This window comes from Triturus cristatus, chromosome 9, assembly GCF_964204655.1.
Source record: "Triturus cristatus chromosome 9, aTriCri1.1, whole genome shotgun sequence".
NCBI lineage: Eukaryota > Metazoa > Chordata > Amphibia > Caudata > Salamandridae > Triturus > Triturus cristatus.
This window is the reverse complement of record NC_140592.1, coordinates 343,935,243-343,962,462: the sequence shown is the minus strand read 5'-3', so window position 1 is coordinate 343,962,462 and position 27,220 is coordinate 343,935,243. Positions and strand designations below refer to the sequence as shown.

General features: G+C 45.3%; 1 protein-coding gene across 2 annotated transcripts in view; it reads right to left on the bottom strand.

Moving 5' to 3' along the window:
* RAD54L2 (RAD54 like 2) overlaps window positions 1-27,220 on the bottom strand; it is a 682,650-nt gene that overhangs the window by 176,896 nt on the left and 478,534 nt on the right. For both annotated transcript variants that reach the window (XM_085625105.1, XM_085625106.1), the window contains exon 15: window positions 16,782-16,881. In XM_085625105.1, coding sequence (XP_085481231.1) covers window positions 16,782-16,881 — 100 coding nt within the window. The remainder of the gene's footprint in view (window positions 1-16,781; window positions 16,882-27,220) is intronic.

Below are 27,220 nucleotides of genomic sequence, written 5' to 3'. Positions count from 1 at the left end.
GTGTGTGTGTGTGTGTGTGTGTGTGTGTGTGTGTGTGTGTGTGTGTGTGTGTGTGTGTGTGTGTGTGTGTGTGTGTGTGTGTGTGTGTGTGTGTGTGTGTGTGTGTGTATATATATATATATATATATATATATATATATATAAAGGTACCGGGCCTCTAAGGGTGCCACAATAAGTGCTGCAGCTCGTAGAGGTCTTCCCTGGTCACAGTGCCCTGGGTACCTGTGGTACCATTTACCAGGGGCTGAGCTGTGGCTAGAGATGCCAACTGGGTTAGTTTTGGGGAAAGAACACAGGCCCTGGGAACCTGATTGGCAGGGACCCAGGGCACATCAAGTCAAAGTGCATCAGTAGTCTGGCAAAAAGTGTGAGGGGAGTGGTTACTGCAACAGAAACCCACTTTCCTACAACAAGGAAAACAGATTTATTTCAATTGACTATGTCAAGCTACACCATATGGCCGATACTGAATAGTGTGACTCCCAGTATTCCAAGCTGAGCTATTTCGCTGAATCTGATGGCTCCAGCTTCTTCCACTAATACCTGTGTTGTGGAGGGGGAGATGGAAACTTCTATTGACTTCTTTCCGGTTGTCACTTCATCTTCCTCAAATGCAGATGTTGAGTATGATTTTCTACCTTTTGAGGTCTTCGTTGACGTTCCTGACAGTACTGTCCATCCACTATCTGATGCTTCACAGCTCCCAATGTTGCGCTTGGGAGCTAGCGGTTATTACATGGATTGTACAAGTTTCTCATACAATTCATCATCTTCGTCCTCAACTGTGACTGCTCGACCGACGCGTCCCAGTCTTTTTATCACCTGTTTTAAAAAGACTTACCTAGTCCCTCCCTGGACATACATCTGGATAGTGCTCACACTTATCTTCCTTTTCATGTGGATTGGGTTTGTGACAGTCTTGTTCTTGCTGATCAATGGTCCATATTTGCTTGAACGCTCTGCAGTAAAGTTGGTGCATGGTGTTCTGGCTCCCCTCTTATCGTCCCATATCATGAAACGTGATCAAGCCCTCGTGAACATTTCGGCCTACCCTGTTGCTGATGGCATAGTTTGGGATAAAGTTGCATTCGATATCCATGGTCCGATGGAGGTCCTGAACTTTCCATACGTGTTCCGGGTTTCCGAGGAGATGTGGTAACACAGGACATACATTCAGACAACTGGGATGTTCAGGCAGTTTATTCTTAATTTTGGATTTAAAATATTATGCTGCTTTTGATGCTGAAGATTTGTATTTAAATTCGGCCAATTATGCAGATTTTCTTCTTTTACCAACATTATGGCCATCATTTCTTGCATACATTTTTAATTATACCCAGTGGGAACATTGTCCGACTCCTTTACTGGGGAGTTCTAACACTTTCCAAAGTAAGTTCACATACTTTCCAGATTTTAATGCGTCCAATCCAGCGTCCTATTTCTACAAGTTAAAATTGCCATCTCAATCTAAATTCATGTTGACTCACACAAAATTGATTTACTCTAATTCCTTTAGGACTGATTTAGCCCTACATGGTTATGAACAATTGAAAGATACCATTGATTTGAAATCCATTTGGGGCTCTAAAGATTTGGTAGGTCCAAGGTACTGAAGCTCTGCCTCATGCATGTCTAATTCCCACTCAAATTTTGTTTTTAAATGACACAGTGCAGCAGACTACTTGTTTTGGGTTGACTACGGACAAACATTTGAATGCTCCTTCCATTCCTTCATTGGCTGAGTACGATACATGGCGTAAACACACAAATCATACTATTGATGTACTGCTTGCCCTGTTCAGAAATGGTTGCATAAATGTTTCTGGTGTCTACCCTTTGGAATGGTTGTTATGACCCACAAGTTTCAATGCATGTCAGCTACGTTTTCTTAATACCACCACAAGTTTCACCCAAAGTAGACCTGATCCACGTTTTCCGCATTCTCATTCTGTAGCCACGTACTCGGTGGGGAAGCTGTGTCAGCAGTGGTTGGGTCATTCCACACTAGCGTCAGTTAAACAACACTTGCCACTTTGGTCAAGCGACATTAATTTGGCGGATTTATTTTAGGTCCTAAATCACCTCGATCATATCGATTTATTTATGAGGTATATAATGAATTATGGAAATTATCGCAGATGGAATCTACGGTACATCTGCGCCAAATTGACCAAGCTAATTTGGAAAAAGTCCTTGCTGTTGTAGATAACAGCATCAATACATTATACTCCGGTATTTACACCTTGTATAATATTGCATCATCTGTTATTAATATTGTACAAAATTATGTTTCTGTGTTGCATCAGGAGCAGCAAAATCAATTGCGATCTGTAATGCAATTTGCATGGACGATACAAAACGCTCAAAATGGGAAAAGTTCTGTGGGATTATTTGAATGCGTCTGCGCTGTTTTTGCTGTTTAATTTAACTGATGAACAGAGATTTATGTCCATGAAAGATGGTACTTACACGCTGTTACATATTGAACAATTAGAACAATTGTTTTCTGTAGCAGAGACTGATTCAGCTGTGTGGTTAATACATGGTATTATTTCCCTACCCTTCTCACTATTTCAGTTCACTTCTTGCATGAAACACTTCCCGGTTGGCCGCTTTGAACCCCTGGGCAGTGCTTTTATTCAAGAATTATGGTCTTTACCATTCACATACAGATGTCAGCATAGGGAGGATTGTAATTCCACAGTGGGACATTCCCTTGTTTAAAACAAGTTAAGTTGCACGGCAACCGTAACGTATCAGCGCCCAATCTGGTGTGTTTTTTTTAAATGAACGCCAGTCCCAGCTATTATTTGCACGCTCGCGTTGCTTTCTAATGGCAGTTATCTTCTTTTGAATAACCACGACTGTTGTGGCTTACGGGCCGGTATCCTGTATATAGTTACGGTTTTGCAACGGGTTACTTGTTGCAGCAATGTCCTTTTTCCACCCTTGCATGGGATTGTAGATAGTACGCTTTGACCTTCCATTCCTACTTAGAAAACAGATTTCAATAAACTAAGCAGACTCAAAGTGCTATTGTTTCAACAAGAAGTGGCTCTCACATCAGCGCGAGAGACCTTCGAATTGCAGGTGGCGAGAATAGTAAGCGAGATACACTCACTGCTAAACACCAATCTCCCACTCCATTTTGGGGAATTAATACACTAAATATTCAATGTGTCCGATACTGATGGCCTTGCTCATTTTTTTAAAGTTGTGGGCTCTGGCCTTGTGTCCTCTTTTCAGACGATTTTTGGAGTAATATCAGCATTTATTCATACTATTTTTTTAAGCGCATTCGGAGGGTATCCATTGATCCTCTTACTGGTGTGTGGTGTGCTGGTACTTCTGCTCCTGTTACGCAATGGCTGCCCATCTTATGGTACTGCACAGACCTGGCCAGTTGCAACTGTACCGTGACCGAATGCAACAACTGTTTGGATGTTTGCCATTGGCGACGCTTGAAGTGAGTTACGGACGTACTTTTTGCGTCGCCAACATCACTTGCGTACAACCTGTGTTCTATTGCCGACGGTGCCCTTTCTATTGGGCATTGGATTTATGCCTCTCCGATTAATCCGGCACTGACCCGGATTATGATCTATTAATGGGTCCATTATTGGCACATGACCAGGCCTGTTCTGGGGACGGCGGTTTGATGTGTGCGGCTGCACTTGGAGTGTTGGCGGACTGGAAGACCTGTGCAGCAGCACAGCGCCTCTTGCAACATTTTCATCGAATATCACGCAAGTTGGCTGGTTATGCTCCTGGAAGCCTCTGAGTATGAGGAACACGTATGTTCATTCGATCTGCTCAACTGGATGGCTTCCCTCTTTGTTATGAATGACAGGGATAACCTTTTGGAACAAATTGCATTCCTCGGTTCACGTAATCTGATGAATTTTACGGACTCGCCTTGATAATATTTTAAACTTGAAATGTTAGCATTTTTTGAATTTGGCTCTTTTACCAAATGTTTTTTTTTTTGTTTTTACTCTGCTTGCTTTTGGACTCTGTTTTGTCTATTTTGCTACGATCTGGCCAAGGGGAGGGTGTCACATGGCAGATAGGGACATTGTTGACATCGCTAAGTTGGCATGAGCCCAGCAGCCATGAAGCTGCTTTTGCACACGTTACCTGGTATCAAGAGAGTGAGGGATAGTATAAAGAAACACTCTTGGTCCCCCAACCATAGTAGTATAAACAACAAAAGAGTGTTCCTTCTATCAAGACGAGCGAGCATGAAGAATCTTTCTAGATTCTCTAAGAAAGCCCTCACTCACCAACCTAGTTGGTGACATGCTTCATCATCAGGCCCCACCGGGAAGGGCCAAGTGCCTCCCCGGTGTGCTGCGACGCCAGAATTACTGCAGAGCTGGATTTTGTGGTGACAAGTGAAGGTGTAATAAAGTGTTTAAAAATGTCTAGATTGTGTCCAAAGAAAATATATTAAATGGCCAATCAGACACACTAAAACAGGGTGTGGCAAAAAGGAGCTGAATAAATTGTTCAGCTATTTCCCATGGAATGGGGTCAACATGTTTATGCCCTGGTGGTGTAATTTACCGAGTATTCATCAGGACCAAAAAGCTATACCTCGGCGGTATGGGCGTGCTAAGGCCCACCTTGACCGGAGGACTTGAAAGTGAAAAAGGTGTCAAAAAAGTGCAATCGAAGTAAGGTGGATGGTTGCTCTGGTTCAGAGAAACCAGATTGCACGTTAAGTGTGAAAAATCTTCAAAACATGGGTCTCGGGAGGGGGGTGGTGGCAAGAATGGCACAAGGCCGACGTCGCCAGGCACCCGCTTGGTACCTGCATGTTCCCTCATAAACCGGCTTTATTTTGCAAGACTCTGTTTATGCCTTTCACATGAGAACCGTCTGCTTCGTACGTTCTCTGCTTAAGCCTGGAGTTTAGTCTGAACACTGTGAGCAAGCTCGATACACAATGGCCCTTGTTAATCTGTTCTGGTCAGTCTTAGCACCTAGACAAAATATGCTAACAAAGCTGGTGCTGGAGACTCGTGCTTTGATATTATGGGGATGCATATTTAGGTAACACACATTTGGAAAGGGAGCTTTCCAGGGAGAATAGTCAATGCTCTTTGATTTTATGCATTTTGCTGCTGGTTGTGGCTCGAATTCTGCGTTTTAGAGCACAATAGTTGAAATAAACATTTTAAACTATCTTCGTGTTTCAGTAAGTTCTTATTGTGGACAGGTACGAGGGTGTGAGCAAAAAGGTGTGTCTTGTTACCGCTATTCCGGAGAGATCCGGGAGTGTAGTGTTCTGGGGTGTCTAATTATTTGTCTTCAGGAGTGTGTAGGAGAGCGAGTGAGACACTATAGCTAGTCGGTCCTTGGTTCATGGGCACTAAGGTGATTGGAAGGCTTAACCCCTATACACAGAGATCACATTTACCTGCGCATAGTTCTGTGTATCTGCAGAATCCCTGCAGCAAAGAGTCTTGGGTAGTGCATGTCAAATGCTGACGACACAACTGAGTAACATTAGCGTATCAATAAACAGTTATTGCCTGGCGACTGGCAAGTTTCTTAGAGACCCCACCTAATGAGTGAAAACTTCTCGAGCAGGGAATTAAGCTTGAGGGACTCCTTATCTGGCAGGGAGTGCTAGTGTTGATCATTTTGGAGAAAGTCTATCTGGACAAGCTTTCATCTGAGTGACAGGGAGGAAGACAAGGATCTCAGCACAGTTTGTGTTATGAAAAACGGGTAGAAAGGGTTTTGAGTACAGTCTGATGATGAACTGGGTCAAAAGCTATTGACATATGAAGGAGAACCAGGAGGGTGAGGATCATCTCTGTCAATTAACTTCAGGGTATAAACAACAACCTGGAATGTGGTGGTTTGGTGCTGCATCAGAGAGACCCGTGATTGGTATGAGTGAAGCAGTTTGTAGTGGTTGATGTGCTCATTAGTTGGAAGCAACATTGTTCTTTCCATCAACTTGGTGAGAAAGGGAAAGCTATTGCTGAGTTTTTTGTAGTTGACTTATAAATGAGATTACTTTCAGTAGAGGAAAAGTTTATTCGTTTTTGAGGGGAGTTGGGAAGATGCTGATGTGTGAGAAGTTGGCCTGGCTTATGCTGATCACTAGTTATAGTGGCCACCTTGCACCAGTCCAATTCGACTCTTATGGTAGATAACCTTTTAAAGAAAGCTATCCTAGTGGTAGCTGTGGAGAGCAGCCTTCAGGCTAAGTCTCAGAGGAATGTAAAGCAGCGTGTTTTACCTTATAATCTCCTGAATTACCAAATGAAAGGACACCACACAGGTATATATATCAAATATATATGTATTTATTACTAGACACACTCTACTAATCTCTTTATGAGATTAGAACCAGGTACACATTCAATATGTCAACGTTTCACAATAAATTAAGCACAAATATGGCTGGACCCCTAGGGGCATACCAGACCATATACTAAGAAAGTGGTATAAGGATGTCGACTTGCAAAATAACAAGGCCTAGGGCCTGGGGAATCGCTGGGGCTTCACTACTGCAGTGTTAGCAGGTAAGTAACAGGCCCACGGGAGACGCGTGCAGTGTGTGAACACAGCCGCGGGTTTCCTATTGGTTATAATGGTGCAAGTCGCGGTTAGATTTTTACAGTTCTAGGGTACTTCTAGGAAGACTACAAGCAAGCCACTTACAAGGTAAGTATTTCGAGAGCCAACACACACTTGGGCACCGGAGTGCACGAGTTACCTCACCCAGGGAAGCCGGGTGCATAGGTATCTTTTGGTGTCGGGCTGCGTCGTGGTTTTCTATGGAGACCAAAGAAGACTTGCTGCTTGCGTCGTCTGAAGAAGTGTCCGGTGGAATCCGACGGTGGATTCAAGATGGATGAGACCTGAAAATTGAGGGGACAGTGTTCAAAGTCACTTGCCAGTGACCGGTGGCCAGCAAGATGGATGACCACAGATGTCGCGTCGATTCAGGTCGTCGATGGTGTTTTGACTCTTCGCTCACGAGGTCCAGGAGAGATCGACGATGACCAGCAGCTGGATTTGGAGTGTCCCACGACGTCTGCAGATGATGGCGGTGTCGGCAACCGGATTGGATCCAACAAGCCTTGTGTAGACTGAAGAAAGTCGATGGTGCAGACCAGCAAGGTCTGATGGACTCACCCAGCGAGGGTAAGTGAGGGCAGGCCCGGAGCAACCAGGAGAGCCCTTTGAGTCGTTGAGAAAGTCTTCGGGGGACCCACTAGCCAACGGGCAAGTGATCGCGAAGACGCCGCCACAGGAAATGCTTCACAGGAGCCCACGGTCACTCGGGACGGGGTAGGCCGCTGATTTTTGGTGCAAGACCTGCTGGGGGCTTGGGGCACAAATGGTCCAATGCACAAGTTCGTAGAACGTTGTTTAGGGTTTGCACTCTACAATAGTGCACGGTGCCCGGGTATTGCTGTTCCTCGTCACTCGTGGGGTCCAGACGCCACAACTTCGCTGGGGACTCAAAATGGCCGTTGAGAGGTCAGGAAATCTGCTTCCGGGGTCGCAGGGACTTCGGACTCCGGCGGGAGCGGGAAAGTTTGCAACCGTTGTTTAAGGGTTTTGGTGCCTGCCAAGCAGGGGAGTCACTCCTTGACTCCAAGGGAGATTCTTCTGTCTTCCAAAGGTAGTGGAACGTCGAAGGGCCAGGATTCTTCTATGTAGAGCGTCGTCCAGGGTTATCTGATTTGTAAGGGCAATGCTTGCTATCTTATAGTGAAGATAGGGGTGGGACTAGCTCTAGGACCACTCCTCTAGGAGGGTCAGGGGAGGGGGTTGTTACACCCACTTCCCTTTGTCCAGTTTCGCACCAGAGCAGGGACAGGTAGCCCCTGAACCGGTTTGAGCTGGCATATGCACAGAGGAGCCTGCTGCTCCCCCAGTGCAGGACTTCAAAGCACTCTAAGAGTGCACCCACCCAGCTCCAATACACTCTATCCTGTCTGGAAGGTGGTGACACCTCCCTGTGACAGGATGCCTTTTGTTGGGCCTCCTCCACTGCGAGTTTCAGTCAGCAGCAGGAGGGCAGCCCAGTGTCTGTGCTGGTGGCATCCATTTTGTGATGCCAGGGCTCTATAGGATTTCTATCGTTTTACATGTTGTCCCCTCTAGAAGGGTGGGATCATGCTCCCTCATCATGGACTGATGTGGGGGTATGATTCCAAGTTGTTTGACACCAAACACGACATGTTTTGATGCAGTCATTCCAAAGTTAGCAGTTTAATGCACTCAACAGTATATGGTTTAACCGCATCCACAAACAGCCATAGAGAATAGACTCTGGTAGCTGCAGAGGGGCCCTGCTCAGGCACAGGCACCCCCTCACATTGTAAACCAAGCACCCTGCCCTCAGGATTGATAGGGCCTGCCATAGGGGTGGCTGATAGGTTTATATGTGTGTGTATGATGAGATATAGGAACCTATATCTCAGTGAGGAGTGCTAACACTACCGCACACAGGCTACAGTAGCAGGCCTGTGGTGTCAGATTGAGAATACTTCCCAGAGATGGCATAATACATGCTGCAACCCCTGGTAGGCCTGTGAAGTACCAATGCCCTAGGTACCTAAGGTACCATATACTAGGGGCTCATAAGGTACCACAGTATCCAATCACTGGTGCATCTAATATGCACACCAAGACGTTTAGAGAGAACAGAGAGACTGGGGCCCTGATTAGCAGGGACCCAGCCAGACTATAGCCAGAAACCAGTGTATACATGAGAAAAAAAAGTGGGGGCAACATAAGTGCAGATCCTACTCTCCTACATGATGTGTGCAGAGGGAGGTGATGTTGATGATCAAGTCAGAAGTGTTAGCAGCTGGTGAAAGGGATTTGAGCAATGGAGTATACAACAATGATGTGAAGCTGCTTTGGAGAATTTGACGATGTTGACAAAATAATGTTGGGATAAAGGCTAGGGTGTTGCTAGGAGTGTTAAAGAGAAGTCTCAAGATCAATGTAGTGGCATAAGGGAGATGCATTTATGATAGAGGAATAAGTGCATTTAACCCTAGTTCTCCTTCCGGGGAATCTTTACTATAGACATAAGCACTAGATTGTCCCCCCGGGCTGCCCATTTAAAAAAAGGCATATGGGAAAAAACACTCGTATCCTTTTATTTTGTAAAGGCAATTTATTTTATTTTTGTAAACAAAAGAGATGCTTTAGAAAAGCCGAACGTGCTGTACTAGCAAATTTCCAGGTATTTTTTTACTTTAAAAATCAACTGTCTTTAAAATCGAAAGAAAGTCACAAGAAATGAAAACTAGTGACCTGAAAAAACACGGATAACATAATTTAATAGGCTTATGCCTGGAAGGGCGAGTAAACTGTGGTGCTTCTTTAGGCACAGTATCCCAACATTCCCTGTAGGTGGCAGCTGAGCCAGTTCTTTTTCATGGTGAGGAAGGATGTTAGAACTAAGGGCAATTACCTTTGCTTTTTCTTCTGGGAGCCTGGGGGAAATCTTCATTATTAGTCATTAGCACTGCAAAGAATAGAAAGCCAATCCCTTTAAAAGAGAACAGGGGCGTGTCCAGGATGAAGGATGGCTGAGACCTCCTGGTCTCTCCATGTTACCGCCACCGTAGAACCGTGTTTTTAGCCCGACCGCCCCCATCCAGACAATTCTACTGTGGCTCAGAGAGAACGAGGAAGTTATCCTTTGGCTGAGCCCTGGCTGTGCACCGCGGCGGCCAGCGCCGGCGTTTGGAGCTCTGCGCTATGGGCCTATCGGCCTACACGGCGACTAATCACAAGGGATACGGCGATAGGAGTCGGGCCAGCCGGTCTTGGGGAAGCGTGGCGAGGGACAGAGCGGTGCCCTGCTGGAGCCTGAACCGCTCCCACCCTGACGAAGGGCGGTGCTTGACGGGGTCCTGGAGGCGGACTTAGGCTAGTTGGAGGGTCCTCTGACTCGGAGGCCGTGTCTGGGGCCAAAGACCCAAATGGCCCACTCTGATCACAGAGCGGGCTCCGAGGTGAGGAGTGGCCGGGTTCTAACCCCCCCGCCCCCCCCCCCCCATCCCTGTATCCCCCTCAGTGACTTACCAGGAACAGCAGGGGCACAGTTCAGAGCCCCTAGAGGTATCGAGGCGGGCGACCGTCACCCCGTTTCGGGAGAGGCCCTCGGCAGTTGGAGCGGGTTGGAATGTGAGACCAGAGATAGCCCAGCACGCCCCCTCTCCTAAGCATCGGTGACGACCACTTGGAAGGCCCCACGGAAGAGCCGATGATCCCAGTGGCTACTGGTGCCCGGCCCTTTTTTGGATCTGCCTGGGAGACTGGTGGGGTGGGCCTGCGCCTGGGCTGGTCCCAGAGCTGCACTGCAGGGCCGCAAGAGGCCACCATTGAACAGGCCTGAGTGAAGCAGGGAAGGAGGCAGTCTACCTCACCAGATGAACGTCTGACTGGGATGCACAACCACGCCCCCCCCCCCCCCCCCAAAAAATACTGCAGCAAATCCACTACAAAGAATTGAAAGGTGGGAAAGGGCAGTGTCTCCCGCACCTACCTCCCCCTGGTGACCCTTCCAGAGACCTCAAAGATTTGCACTATCTCACTTGATCCCATACATAAGAGCCCCACATGGCCTGCTGCAGCGGCTGCTGCCTGATGCCCTCCGCCGAAGTGTTGGGCCAGAGGTTGTCTTCCCGGGGTTTTGTGGCCGGTAGGCTCCCCGGCAGTGCTGCCTGGAGACCACGCATCTAGACCTAGAAAGATAAGGACATAGAGCTTTACTGAGAGTGCACCTAGACTCCCCTATGAACGGCGACGCATGATAACTCACCACTTCTCACTGCCCCTGTGCCTGTCATTCTCCCAGATCCCCCTGACGGTGCGCACCGGCGGACCTGAGCTATGGTGATGAACCGAGCAAAAAAAGACCGCACCCTCAAGGACATGTTTGGGAAGCAGGGGGCAGCGGTAACAGATGAGAAGCAATCAGGAGCGGAAGGAGAGCCCAAGGCAGACACAGGGGACGGAGATGGACCCATTACGAAATCTTTTCTGAAATCCCTTTTCACATTGCTCAGAGGTGACCTCCAGTGCATGAAGGCAGAACTGGCAGCAGACCTACCCATGGTCCGCCGCGACCTGGAAAAGGTAGGAGACAGGGTGGCCGCAATAGAGGACCGAGAAACGACCAGAGGAGAAGAGATGGAATGGCTCCAGCAAGAGGTCTCGCGTCTTGAACAGCACCTAGACCTACAGTCACATAATGAAGATTTGGAAAAGCGATCCAGCAGGAATAATATTTGCATACAGGGAGTGCCGGCGCAGGTGGAAGGGACGAATCTCCAAAATTATGTTACAGCTCTCTCTCAACATATATTGGGCCCCGTCTCTCCTAGAGCAGTCCGGTTTATTGCAAGAGACGCACTGACTAGCCAAAGATACTCCCTGCATGTGCTTGAGCTGGATTCCCCCACAATACTGGTCCTCTGGCCCGGCAAAGAAAAATGGAGAAGCTATTCTTCTTGCCCAAAAGTTCCATGGCAAGCTTATCTCCATGTTCATGGATATCAAAGGGAGAGTACAGGCGATCAGACTGCAATGGGGCACTCTCACTCTCACTTTGGCCAACATATATGCACCAAATGATGGGCAACAACCCTTCATCAATAATGCCCTGGCAACAATCCTCACTTCCCCTGACTCAGCCATTCTGATAGGAGGGGACCTCAATCTAGTCATGGACCCTGACATGGATCGCTCTAACCAACGATCCTCCCAACAGGGGCCTTTACATCTGCCGGCCTTAAATGACTTGCTGACGGCGCGCATTGCAACATCTGGCAGCACCTCCACCCTACTACAAGAGACTATACATTTTACTAAGCGGCTCACAAGTCATACACTGAAATTGATCACTTTCTCACATCCCCTGCCCTTACAGCCTCTGTCAGAGAGGCAAGCATAGAACCCGATATTTGTGTGATCATGCCCCGATCGCATTAACAATACGGATGAACATTGCGCAACCTCGGTCTTCGAGATGGCGTCAGCGAGACGCTAGGCTTCAATCCACACAGTCGCGGCAATTCGCATGGCTGTAGGAGATTACCTCAGACACAATGACAGCAAGGAGACTCACCTCTCCTTTGAGTGGGAGGTACTTAAACTCTTACTTAGAGGTGAGCTGTTTGCTACTGCGTTGGCTGAAAATTGGCTCCACCAGGAGAAAAGAAGACACTTGAGCAAGTGGTCTCCGAACTAGAGACGATCGACATGCGCACAGGGGCCCCAAGGGTCTGGAGGGAACTTGAGAAACAATGGTTTGTACTTAGACGCTGGACTTGGATCGGGTGGATACGCCCTATTAAGACTCTAGCACAAATTCTACCGAAGCGGGGATAGATGTGGCTGAATGCTGGAACACAAACTATGTGGAAAGACTATGGCCGGGTCCATAGGCTCTATTCGCACTCGCAGTGGGATAGAAGTTTACACAGATTCAGAGACAGTGGAGGCTTTTAAGGATTTCTATTGTGTTCTATATGCCGGCCTAGATGCCCCAACTGGCAATGCTGAGACCTATTTGTTAGAGATATCTTTGACAGCCCTCACACCGGACCTCGCGTCCCAGCTATCAAAACATACAAATGAAGAGGTGGTCACGGCTATTGCTCGCCTCAAACCCTCTAAAGCACCAGGTCCTGATGGATTTTCCCCCCCCCCCCCCTATTCTAAAAAACCTTCTGTTTAGAATTAGCCCCCCTACTGACTCAGCTGTTTAACTCCTTCCTGGAGTCCAGCTCTCTTATTCTCTGATGGAGGCCTCCATTTCTGTGATTCTCAAGCCACAGAAGGATCTCAAGGACTGCCGGGACTACAGACCCATCTCTCTGTTTAATACTGATGCCAAACTCATCCCCATCAAGCGGGCTTTATCCCGGCGCCACAGTGAGAGGACAATACGAAACACCTCAATCATCTCACTGACCTTATCCAACAAACCCGGAAGGAGGCTATCCTCCTCTCCATCGACGCAGAAAAGGCGTTTGATCGCATTTTCTGGCTTATCTACTGGACACTCTCCGCTGGTTTGGGAATAGATTTATAGCCTGGATACGCTGCATATATTGGGCTCCCAGGGCTTCAGTTGGGGGTAAACTGGATTTCCTCCTCAATGGTCTCAATTGCACAAGAAACCTGCCAGGGATGTCCCCTCTCACCGCTCCTATTTGTGCTATACATGGAGCCCATGGCGCAGAGAGTCGGGGACAACCCCCAAATCTCCAGGATCCGTCTAGGGGCTGACACACAAGATTAGTCTCCATACAGATTAGATCATCTTGTCTTTAACAGACCCTTCAACCTCGCTTCCATCTATGGTGGAAGAAATTAGAGCGTTTAGGGAATTCTCAGGGTTCAAGGAACAACCTACAAAAATCTCAGATCTTGAACCTTTCGGTTGCTCAGGGCATGATAGCTACATTGCAAGCACAGTTTCCCTTCGAGTGGGCGGAGGAGACTATACCATATCTAGGCATCACACCAGCGAAAACACTATCAGCCAATTACAGCTCCTCGCTTGCTCAGAAAAACAAGACTCTTTCTAGGTGAATGTCATGGTTCGGACGAACTGTGGCGGTTAAAAAGACAATACTCCCACACATCCTTTTTATATTCCAAACTTTACCGCTAATTCCATCTCCAGCGATCCTCTGTAACCTACAACTCGCCATCAAAAAGACATCTGGAATGGCAAGAAGCTGTGTCTCTGCCAACAAGAAACTTACCCGGCCCTTTCAGAGGGTGGCCTAGCATTCACTCCGATTCCGCGATACTTTCAGGCCGCACAGTTACGTTATGACGTGGAATGGAACCGTTTGCTCTCAGAGAAGCGCTAGTCCTTTATGGACCAGACAATTTCTGGAGCCAATATATGGAGAGGGATCTGGCTGCCCCGTAAACATAGGGCCTGGGGGCTTTACTTCTCTCTGGTGTCAGCCACAAGCATGAACGTTTAGGATGTGACAGCCCTTAAATTCAACTTAAATTCAATCTAATGACGTTCCCCTTGCTGATCCCTGACAATCCAGACTTTTCCCCGGGGTTAGGATCGGAAGTCTTGCGGCGTTTGCGAGCACAGGGCGGCAAACGCGTGTGCTCACTGATCGATCCCCAGGGATCCAAAGGAGGTTAGGTAGTGTCAGATATAGGGTGGATAACCCCCAGCTCTTCTTCTCAACCCGGTGCTCCAGGAGGAAAAACATTATGAGGTTCCTCAGTAGGAAGAGGAAAGATCTTGGAGGTGAACTGTACCACCGGCGTCGGTGTGATGACGCTTCAGCATCAGAGAGGAGTGATTACAGAGCTTCAGTCTGCGCCACCGATGGAGTCATTTGAGACGCTGATCGAGTACTGGCATTGCAGGTGGGAACCCCGAGAGGCTCTGCACCCGAGCTGATATGGAGCTGACAGCGGATCAAGCGGGCCTCACTAAAGCCAGGGGCGATCCCACAGGCGTGGTTTCAGTAAAGGCTCCTCTGACCTCCTTGGGGCCGAAAAGCACATCCGAGGGAGGTGGGGACCCAACGATGGCACGAAGAGAGGAATAATATTCCTGCATCTGGTCTAAAGCCGCTCCAGCTCCAGGAAAGACAGGGAGGCGTGGGGTAGACTCTTGTCTCGACTCCGCAACCGGAGGCTGGGATGGTAGTCAAAAACGCAGAGTGTACACGGTGAAGTCGAGGAATGCAGTGACTGTGACCACATGCATCTCAACTTACCTTTGGACGACAAGTTTGAGGTCGAAAGACGCCCATAGGAAGGGCTCCTGGAGAGGGAACTTGAACGTTCTCTGGAGCGAGAACGCGACAGACACAAAGTCTTCGACAACCACGCTGCAAAGAGTTTAATGCGGCACTCCCTCAACACCTTCGGCTGAAGTTTAAGACAGGAGTGGCACTCTTCAGAATCACGGTGCTCACCGAGGCACCACACGCACAGAGTATGAGGTTCTGAGGCCATCTGCGGTCCACAGGACCCACCGAAGACATTAGAAAAAGGCTCACTTTTTCATTGACAAAAAAATGTCGAGATAGGCCAAAAAACGTCATGAGGAGCGAGCTCCTCTCCAGATCCTTGTTGGAAGCGCAGAAATGAAGAAACTGAGGTCCTGGGCAGCCTTATATGAACTTCATGGACATCACATCCGCTGGACAATGTCGCTACAAAGTCACTTGCCACCCTCTACGACTAATGTCTCTATCAGCTGATGCTTTTACTTTGCCACACGAGACCATCAAGCTTTTGTTGGTGAATTTACTGGATTTTGAAGTCATTTAGGAATAGGTCATCAAAGAAGGGAGACTGTCATGTCTCTATCCATGATGAGAGCAGTAACAAACATCAAATCTGCTTGCAGGCACTTATGAGCATGAGAGTGTGGGAGGATGGGTTAATGAGTTTATGTAGTTGAAGTTGGAGTCCTGCTCTTGCAAGGTGATCAGTTTTTGGTTCTGTACGACTGGTTCCGTGCATGGATGGCAACTTTGGTGCGGAGAGCAAGATCATATTGATTTATTTGTGGGTACAGCAGTAGAGTTCTGACCAACTCCTTTTTCCTGGTCATAACTGGGCCAACAAGAAGTTGCCACAGGTTCTGCATTGGGCCTTTGCGGAGATGCTTAGGGGCGTGCAGTAAAGCCTCAATATTTAGCTTCATGTTCTCTTCACTGGAAGCATGGGAAACGTGGGTCCAAGGCAGAGACAGACAGGTCACTTTGCAGTTGCCATTTCTTTCTTTGCACCAAGTACATGTACTTCATTTGTGACAACCTCCACAATAAATGATAGGTGGGTGGCTCTAAGAGTTGGTGAAATCTTCTCTGCTATAAACTCCATCTGACACAACTGAAGAAAATCAAATGTGCATCATTAACAGATCTGCTGCTGTGATTTTGATCACAAGTCAAGGGCTATATCCCAATCCCTGTGCAAACAGATGTTTACAAAAAGATTGGATTCCTGAGTTGTGTGATAATGATCACACCTTGGCAATTTCCAGTTACATTTTTCATCAGGTCAATCTTGCTGACATTTATCAGTGGAAAGGACCTGGAAAAAATGTTGAAACATGCAGAGTCCTGGCCTTTAAATACAGATTCTGCATGTTATTCCTCATATCCAAGTCGAAAACTCAGAATACAAGGTATTTTAAGCACTTGGCAAATACCTCATTTCAGGGACCTGGTATTTAGTGGGTGTGGTAAATACCTTACACTATTCTGTGCAACTTGTAATCAGGGCCCAAGTCCTAATACTGTAACACATGACTACGAAAGCAAAAGTACATTACACAAGGGAACATTCTACAATGAGGAGTACTTTCCATTGATATGTGCGAGTTTCAGGCTTCAACACTTGATAGTTTTCAAATTTGCTCACAGTTGGGATGCTGGTCTTAAGGCGTGATCCACACCTGCCAACATTTGGATAGGATGAGACAAACCTGTACAAAGCTATGTGATAAAACGTCTTGAATTACTTGCATAGAAGTGATTAAACATGTGGAAGCTCCGAGACCTGACACCTTGGGACAGGAACGGAAAAAAGTAAGGGAGTGACTTGGCCACTGGTCCCGTCACTTCGATGGCAATAGAAACACCCTGCTGTTAATAATAATCGGCTACTTTAACGACATGACAATTACTATATGTGAAATCACGGTATACTTTGTTTTTGTGCAAACTAAAAATCAATAAAAAGATTTTTTTTAAAACCTTGAAAGCATCGACACTCACCGGGTGGAAAGTAGGAAGAGCCAGGCCTGCGTGTTGTTGGGGTCATTAAAGAGGTTGATCAATCTTTCCCTTTCTGAAGCAGAGGTGCTGCCGTCCAGCCCTGTAGAGTAAAGGTAAGAAGGGTGAAGGGCCTCAGTCACAGGATACATTAAGCAAAAAACAATTCTACTGCTACGGGTGAAAGCTCTTCAGTGAGCAGACAAAGGACTACAAAAGTATGTCAACATCTTGAAACTGGTAGCTCAGATAATGGAAGCATAGGCCTCTTTGAATGGACACCGTTGTCCATCAGCATCATCACCGGATACTCTAGCGCACAAGCGCAAGCAATGATCTGCCATTGAAGCCTAGCTCTAAGCTTCCGTTAAAGATTATGGAACAACCCTGCATTCCACAGAACCTGACATAACAATCAGTTGAGGAAACAAAGGTTCTCACAGACTAATTAGAGTCTGTGGTGTGCAAACTTTAGAAAAGTCTATGCGCATCCAATCCCATTGTTAATTACTTAGGAAAGAGGAGTACAGATCCCCATAAAGGCAGTTCAAAAGCTCTTATCTGTTGAAGTTTCGACCTCTAGATGATTGATTGCGCATTTGAATAGATAAGTGATTATTTCAACCATACACACTGGGGAGCTATTTACCTGGTTGTTGTCTTGAGCTCATTACTAATGAACTGTATAATCATCCATTAACTCGTATCAGTCACTCAGCAGCCAATTGCCCGTTATCCTTTTCTGAGTGGCTTGGTTTACCTTTCTTTTTTTTGCTCACAACTCACATACACTCAGTCATCACACTTCACGTTTATCAGTTGGAGCACCCCCTAATGTGGTATGCAACTGTAAAAAGAAATTATATTCTTAAGATACACAATAACGTCTAGTACTGCATTATACTTTGGAACCTGTGATTATTTACTCATAGGAAATAATGGTGAGAGGAGGAACCTGAATCCTTCTAAAGTTTGTACATGACTTACAAAAAACAGTTTCCTTAACCAATTATTTTTTTGTTCAAATATCTTTATTCTTTAGTTAAAAGAAGAAATACATTTGTAAGACAGTAGCAAGACATACAATACAGAATCAAATATATAATAAGAAGGAATTAAAAGGATTACGTGACGAGCGACTGGACTGGGATAAAAAGATATCAAAGTTATCATATAAAAATGTTTAAAATGATGTCATAACAAACAGCAGATATTATAAATTCATCAAATACTACACATAAATCCCAGGAATCTTGTGACAGATGAAGCGTTTACATATATCTCAGCAAAGTCATGTGTGAATTTGTATTGCTTAATAGATAAGATACATCAGCAAGGGGAAAGAGATGGAAGAAGGAAAGAAAGAGGAAGAAAATTAGAGGAAGGGAAATAGAATGAGATCACAGACCTGTGGCCTACATATCCCACTTCTAGCCTCCGACTCACTATTATTCTTCAAGCCTAGCCTGTGGAACTGCAACCCATTCCAGTACTAGAAAACAAACCTGGAGAGCAGCTACTTCACCTAAACCCAACCCCTTTTCTACAACACAATTTTGGCTCTAAAAGAGCAGTATGAAAGCACTTCAATCCTAAAGTGTGGCACTCCACATAATTTCAGTACTGAAACCACATGGGTAGCTCTGGTAATGCATCTCAATACAAACACTCAGCAATTCTTTTTACTTCAATAAAAAGGTTCCACACACAGCTTTGACAGTATTTAAGTTCTAAACAGCAAATCTATCATCAATAGTGTAGAAAAATAATCTACAAAATGTGTTGTAAATGAATCTCAATCCTGACCCTACAAATGATTGCAATACAAACTCTTCATATATAGTGTGGACATTGCACCACTATTCTGACTTGCCATAAGCCCACTATCTACTAGTGGTATACCACAACTCAGCTCTGCCAATGCACAACAGTCTTTCACTTTTTCCCCATTATTTCAGTGCAGGCCACTTAGGAAGAGCACTAACATCGGACTTAAAACCTTGCCCATGACGTCTCATTATATACAGGTAAAGATCTCCCTACACATACGGGTCAAGTACTTCATTAAAGATCTTGAGCACCCGTCGTTTTTACAGAAGGCTGATCATGCACATCACTTTTTATAGATTTACAATGCAAAATACTTCTCCACCAAATTATGTACCAGTATACCTCCCAAACAAAATCAGTCAACAAAAATTACTGGAAAAAATTATTAGTGCCAGAAGGAGAACTAATACTAAAATAACAATTAAATACAATCAGCCAGGTACAAAAATAACTGCAATATACTTCTCAACAACAAAGAATGCTTATGCAGTTCTAAAAGCCCCATGAAAATCGGCATAAACAGTGGTCACAGTGCAGGCCGGCTGACCAGAGGTGCTGCAGTTTTGGTATGGTAAGAGTTGCATGGTTGAGCTGGAAAGAAGTACATCTTTGAATATCTGGTGGCTATTTCGGGTCATGGAGTTTACGCCTCGTACCTTCCTTAGATCAGCGTGTCTGGGCTTAGACCTTGAAAAAGCATTCAACTTCCTTGCGTGGAGCTACCTCTTTGAGCTGCTCTGTCATCTGGGGCTCTGCAAGTGCATAGTGAAGCTTATTTGATTGCTCTACAGGTGCCCCTCAGCGCAAGTTTGCATAGGGCATCACATTCCGTCTCTATACATCAGGCACCAGGCAGGGCTGCCCTCTTTTCCCTTCTTGTTTGCTGAGGCTATGGAGACGATTGTTATCAGACTACCCCGTGGGGATGGACATGTGGCGAACCCCATATGAGACAGAATACACGTCTTATCCCTATACGAAGATGATATTCTGTTATACCACAAATTTGTCACTGTAGGCTGCGCGGACATCGTGTTGGCTTTCTGTGATTTCAATAAAGTGTCTGGCCTACAGGTCAACTGGCAGAAATTCTGCCTATTTCCCCTCTGTCTCACAGCCAACCTAGATATGGGTGGCAGCAGACTCAGCAGGGAACAGCATATGTTCCAATACAGGGGCGTACATGTCTATCACTTGGAGCAAGGCTTGCTTGAGGGTAATGTGAGGTGTGCAAGTTCACAATAGGGTGTACTGCCCCTGTTTGAGTCTGGCGCAAACAAGAATAGTGCGCCCTAGATGCAATGTGGGCCCAGGATTGAGTTGTACTTGTTTGCTAATTCCAGCTGCTAAACAAGACAAAAAAAGGAGCTAGGCACAGAAGGTCTTACCACAGCCCAAATGTTTCGTGATACATGCATATACCTTTTTTGTCACACAAAAAAGAGCAAAATGGTCACAGCAGAATAGGGAGAATACAAACTTAAGGAAATTTAGCCCTGACCCTACACCAAATCTGGATAATAAATTAGGGCTTTAGTCAAATAGTACCCATGTACTTGTGCGAGAGGATAGACCCCCAAAAATCAAAGTGACATTTGTAAACCATCATTCAAATTTAAACAGTTCACCGGATCATCATCATGATCTAATACTAGCCTAGATTCAACTTCAATAATATGCAGAGGCAAACAAACAATATAATGCAAGGAGATCTTTAAACCACTGTTATAGCCAGGGCTACTGGAATTATGCAATTCTGCAAGTGCAGCGATTTTCGCATAATTATAGATTTGCCGCATTTGCCACATAATCCATTATCTACCGGATAATCTACAGATTTAAGCAGAAAAAAATTGTTTCCAGCTCAAACGGTTCAAAAGCTACTAAAAATACAGCAACATGTGTTGCCACAAAGTGCCCTTTGTAAATGTTGACTGGTCACCTTTTTGCTGCTTATTGCTATATGTGGGTGTTAAACTGGTACTAATGAGGTGCAATCAATGCCCAGACAGTGTTACCAAGTTTGGAAAATGACAAAATAATGAGGTAATACTACTACGAAATGTGCCGTATTTTGCTGCATAATTCACCTTTTTATTGCCGCGTATTTTACAGGACCCCGCTGCATAATTTGGCCCTCTCTTGCCGCATAATTCCAGTGGCCCTGGTTATAGCTGCACGACCACTATAACTGAATCATGGTTGGGAGATGATTGGCTCCAGTCCTACATGAAGCCGTTCTTATAGGCTACCAAACGATCACCCAAATCGTATAGGGAGTTGGTCTAGCTGTTGGGTTCAGGCAAACATTACATATCACTAAAGTTGATGACATCACCATATAGAATTGTGAGGCTCTTCACACCAGATGCAATCCTACACCATCTTCCTCCTGTAACTTCCTGCTCCTTTACAGACCTCCACCTAGCAAGGCGACATTCCTAGATGAACTTCTAGACCGTTTAAAACCTGATAACAATACACTCCAACCTATGCGTTCAGGGTGACCTCAACATTTGGTTTGACAAACCCAATATGACCCATCCAAAAACAATAATCACTGGCCTAGACGCACTGAACCTGCATCAGATTGTCCACAAACCCACACACTTCGCTGGACATACCCTAGATATAATTTTTGCTAACACTGAACTAGTTACCTTTCAAACTAGAACTCCAGTCACATGGTCAGACCACCACTTGCTTGCTTTCCAACATAAAACAACACTAAGTGACTCACCTAAAACTACCTTATATCCATCCACCTATCGGCCGTGGAACAAACTCAATTTGGAACACTTAGAAATATAACTAACATCCAGTACAAATCTGGAAACATTAAATTCTGTTCAAAAACTATATGAGTGGCTACAAGAAGTGTTTGACATCCTGATACCCCTCAAAACCACACAACAGAACAAAACAAAATAAGCGCCTTGGAGAAACAGATAAGACATAAAACAACAAATTAGAAAGCTGCAACGTACCTGGCTCAAAACAGCCGCCAAACAAGACAAACTTCACCTACAGAAAATTAACAGATTATACAGGTCAGCTATCAAAAAAGCTAAGAAAAGGTACTATTCAGACAGAATTCAAAGTGCTAAATGTGCAAATAAAGAAGTCTATAAATACTCAATGAATTTCGCAAACCAAATTGCCTAGAAGGAACTCATCCTGTTACTCAAGATTTCACAGACAAACTGGCAAATCATTACACGGACAAAGCGGACACATGGGACTCCTACTTAAAACAGAAACAAAGCACCAGCACTAACCCTTGTACAAAACAACAATCCAAGAATACTCTAACCCAGCCTCTCCGTTCCTTCCAACACATCTCACACAATGAATTTATGGACCTGGCCAAAGCAAGCAGGCCTGCCGGCAGCCCTTCTGACCCTTGTCCACCACAAACTTTCAAGACCATTCTTTTAACAACCTCTGCTGCCACTCCACTAAGAAGAATCATCAACGATTCCTTAACTACCGGAATATTTCAGGTAGAACTCAAAAAGTGTCACATACGCTCTTTACTGAAGAAAACAAACTTGGACCCGCTGAACCCTAACGACTACAGACTCATTACAAATGGACCTTTCCTGGGCAAACTGATAGAAAGAGCAGCGTTCGCCCAGATTTCACAATTCATTGAAGAGAATGACATACTTTCAGACTTCTAAACAGGATTCCGCCCGGGAAGAGGCACTGAATCTGCCCTCCTTGCCATCTGGGATGACCTGAAGAATACAGTAGACCGCAACGGGGTTGCTGCGCTACTCCTCTTGGCCCTCTCGGCTGCATTTCACACGGTTTACCATGACACTCTGAAACAGACTCTATGAAGCCGGCATAGAGGGGACTGCTCTAGACTGGATGGCGTCCTCCCTCCGAAACATAACTAATGTCACACATACCCCACCTTTCTCGTCTAAACCATACTCCACAAAAGTAGGGGTCCCTCAAGGCTCTATCATCTCGCCCATGCTTTTCAACATCTACATGAAGTCACTAGCGGTACTGATCAATAAATTTCACCTCACATGCTAAAACTATGCAGATGACACGCAAAGACTCCTTCCACTGGAATGCCCCAAAGACATTGGAAAATCCCCAAATTTCAGCTGTTTCAGAGCCGTGGATCAGTGGACGACTTAGAGCCATCTCAAATTGAATGCTTCCAAAACTAAAATACTAAAGTGTGGCGATTGGAAACATTATTACCTGCTTGCCGCCTGGCCTGATGAACTGGAATCACCGCCTAAAGTATCGAAGGAGGTAAGAAACCTCGGAATAACCATGGACTCCAAGCTATCTATGAATGGCCAAGTGGACAAACTAGCAAGCTCAAGCTTTGTCACTATAAAAAAGCTGCAACAAATTTTCTCTCATTTGGAATTGCCACACAAGGTCCAAGCTACCTTCTCCCTTGTTCTGTCCAAACTCAATTACGCCAATAGCCTCTACCACGGATCACCTTTAATGACAATGAAAAGACTTCAACGGATTCAGAACTCATCTGCCAGACTACTCTTGCACATCAAACCACGAGACCACACCTCACCTGCCTTGAAAGCCCTGCATTTGTTACCGGTTGCCAGAAGATCCACTTTCAAGCTGCTTTGCATCACCCACAAAGAGAGCGCCTGGATACCCGTAGGGTTACAGTTTCTCCGCGCTATATAAATCTTTATACTATACAATACAATACAAAGCAATACATGGTATGGGACCGCTCATCAAGAATAAAATCACCAAACACATTCAACATAGGAACCTCCGCTCTAAAGGGGCACCTCGCCTCAAAATCCCAAGATACAAGAAAAAAACCATGGGTGGCACATCCTTCTCTGTTCAAGCAGCAAAACTATGGATCTCTTTACCACAAACATAAGATCCACGGACAGCCACCTTAGCTTTGAAAAACTACTCAAGAATTGGCTCTTCCCCATATAAGCACCATATGCAAACAGAAATTTACAGCATTTACCTCTGTATATAAGCATTTATTTTCAATATAGATATGTACCGATCTTTGTGTTTTGCTTTGTATAAACACGTAGAATAATTATGTTATGTAAAAAAAAAAAAATTAAAGTTCAATAACACTTGAAAACCGGAGTTTATCTGGCGCTTCTTTGGTCTATATGTACTTGCTTCCATTGTGCATCTATGTACTTGGATCTGTGTGTTTGTTACTTTTTTCCTGAATAAGCATATCCAATGCTCTACTGTATTTCTCTTCCTGCACATCTATCAATTTCTTTGATCTATCTTTAATCTACATATACTTACATCCTTTATGCATCTATATACTTTCAATGTACTTATGGATCGATATATTTATCACTTTCTTTTAATTTAGCATTTCCAATGCACTACCCTATTTCTCAACCTATACTTCCCTCAATATATCTTCTAGCCCAACTTTCTGACTCGTCTCAAACTTCTTTCTACTACTCTTTCCAATGCACTACCCTATTTCTAACCCTATACATCTATCAATATATCCTCTAAATTCACTCTCTCATTTATCCCAAACCCCATACCACTACTATGATCTCCAAAATAACCCTTTCTAGACTCTCCCCTACTCTACCCCTCTTTGCACCATCTGACACCTCGTTTACTATACAATCCTCCAAAACAAACCTTTCTAAACTCTTCCCTCAAACTCTTCCCCTCCCCAACCCCTTTTTACTCATCCAAAAACCTCCTCCTACTGCTAAAACCTTCCCCCCCAAAAATCTAAATCCTTCACTCTTCTATCCCTCCACTATCCTTTTCAATCAAAACAACAGACTAACATGCTCACTTCTCAAATTTCATATTCCACTATACTAATTAATCACTAATCCTTTATGGGTTCCAGAGTAGCCTGCTACTCACCAATAAAGCACTTTAACACACCCATCAGGGTTACAAGCACTATATAAATGTAAACCTTTTTTCCTTTTCTACCCCTCCCCAAACCTTCTCAAGCCAAATAACTGGCTAATATATTCACCACTCAAATTACTTTCATATTTCACTATACTAATTCAACACGAATCCTTATGGATTCCAGAGTAGCGTGCTACTCGCCAGAAAAGCGATTCAACATCCATCAGGGGTAACAGGTGCTATATGAATGCAAACCATTCTTCCCCCTTCTATCCCTCCGCTATCCTTCTCACTTCAAAAGACTGACTAATATCCACCACTCAAATTACTTTATTTCACCATACTAAATCAGCACTAATCCTTTATTGGTTTCCGGAGTAGCGTGCTACTCGCCCAAAAAAAGCGCTTCAACACCCCATCAGGGGTAACAAACGCTATATAAATACAAACCTTTTGTTCCTCTTCTATCCTTTTGCTATCCTTCTGAATCCAAATAACTGACTAACCTATCCACCACTTAAATTAGTTTCATATTCCACTATACTAATTTAACACTAATCCTTTATGGGTCTCGGAGGAGTGTCAGGGGTAGTAAGTGCTATATAAATGCAATTACAATATTAAAAGTTGAGATCGCATTTGCTGCATGAGTGCAAGTGAAGATGTAATTTTGGGTGCCCTCTGTGTACTGAAGATGCTGCAGGCTTGTGCCTACGGATAAATGTTCTTGGGGCCTCATGGACTTAACAAGCGGCAACAAGGTATGTCCATGTGAAACTATGCACATGACAGGTCAGAGACAACGAATGGAAGCAGCTAGCTGAATCAACTTTATATGCACGGGAAAAACTACACAAAATGGGGCCACACTTGGCTATGCAACACACTACAATCAATATAAATGCATTACACATCCAAGGACAGATGAATGCTAGACTCTAAATCAAATGGGTAACCCGGAGGAAACAACTAACCCCAAAAAGAAAGTATGCAGCTAAAGTGAACACCTTCAAAATGCACTCTTTAACCCAATCAGCAGAGCACCATTCCTTATCTCTATTTAATATTCATGCACACGGACACAATACATTTATATTAATTAGTTGCATCCCCTGGCAGTTCTGCACAGGGATAACACACTTCTCCGACCAGAGACCCTAATTATGCCCTTGAAGAAACCTGCATAGAATATGTGTATTTTGACCCTGCTTAGCTCTGAAAAATTACCTCCACCTTGAGGTGTATCATGGTTCTCTTCTGTAGTTTGAGCTTCCATTTCTTTAGAAAAAACCTCCCTTTTAAGAGCCAAATAAAATTATGCTAACCACACATGATCAGCTATTAGCCCACTCAAAGGACTAACTGCTTCACACCAGAGACCTTATATTAAATATTGCATATTCTACCAGACCTCTTAATAGCCCTTGGAAACAGCTCATTTTACTTAAGTCCCCGAGACTAGACACCCCAATGACACACTATGTTACAGCTCCCTACTATTAATCCACAGCCACAGAGAAAGATCCCCACTACCTATTCCCTCTTGAAAAACTCACTTATCCCACAATCCCTAGACCCACCCCCTTATTGTACAAGTTACTTACCTTCGGTAACTATGTATCTGGTAGAGACGATTCTAGCTGCAGATTTCTTAACGTAGAATTATCCCCAGGCATGAGACTGGACCCGGAAAGCTTTCTTGCCCAGCATCTCTGCGCGCCAGGGGGCGGTACCACACGACTCCGCCCATACGTCCTCCGTGGGCGTGACGTTAGCAAGGTCACATAAGCCCCACCCCAGTGCGCTGATGTCCGTTTGCTTCGGAGAACTTTTCCGCGTCACAACGCAGAGCCATCACAACAAAACTGAGGAGAGCATGGGAATAGTGTGCAAAAAACACCAGAGAAACAAAAATAGAGAAACAAAAGGTAAGAAACATCACCAGGTGGCACCAAGGCACCAGAAGGCGACAACAGCAGGCCAGAGCAGGAAAAGAGCAGAGCACCACTCTGAGAAACAACCTTGCAAGCCAAGGCAAAAGCAGCAGGTGGCAGTAAAGCAACAGAAGGCCAGAGCAGCGAAGCCATTGCAAGAAAGGCGCAAGCAGTACTCCTTGGAACCACCTCACAACCTAAGGCGAGAGCCATCCTGGAGGCACAAGCATGTGAAAGCGCTGTGACAGAAAGAGAGCCTGCAACCACAACTACAAAGGGAAGGGCCACAAGCCCGGAACAGAGGAGAAACAGAAACCCATCCCCAGACTACACCGCCAAAGATGGCCCCACCTCCTGAAAGGAGTAGGAGGACAAAGGGCAGGTAAGCGATCCGCAGACCACACTGCCAAGGAGGGCCATAACCCCCGAAAGGAGTAGAAGGACAAAGGACAGGCAAAAGAACCCCCAGCGAAGAAGACCGGTGGGGATAAGAAACTCTAACAACAGAGGGAAAGAGCAAAAGCAGGCCCTCACGCTGGAAAGAAACCAGCTGGAGGGATGCCGGACCAGAAGAAAACGAAGAGGACACCCACAGAAGACTAGCCACCCGAGGGAGGCGACTGCAGAAACCCAAGCAGAGGGTCCTCACAGAATGGGGAGGTAGGACGGGTCGTGAAGGAATCTGCAGCTAGAATTGTCTCTACCAGATACATCGTTACCGAAGGTAAGTAACTTGTACATCTGATAGAGACTACTAGCCGCAGATTCCTTAACGTAGAATAGATACCCTAGCCA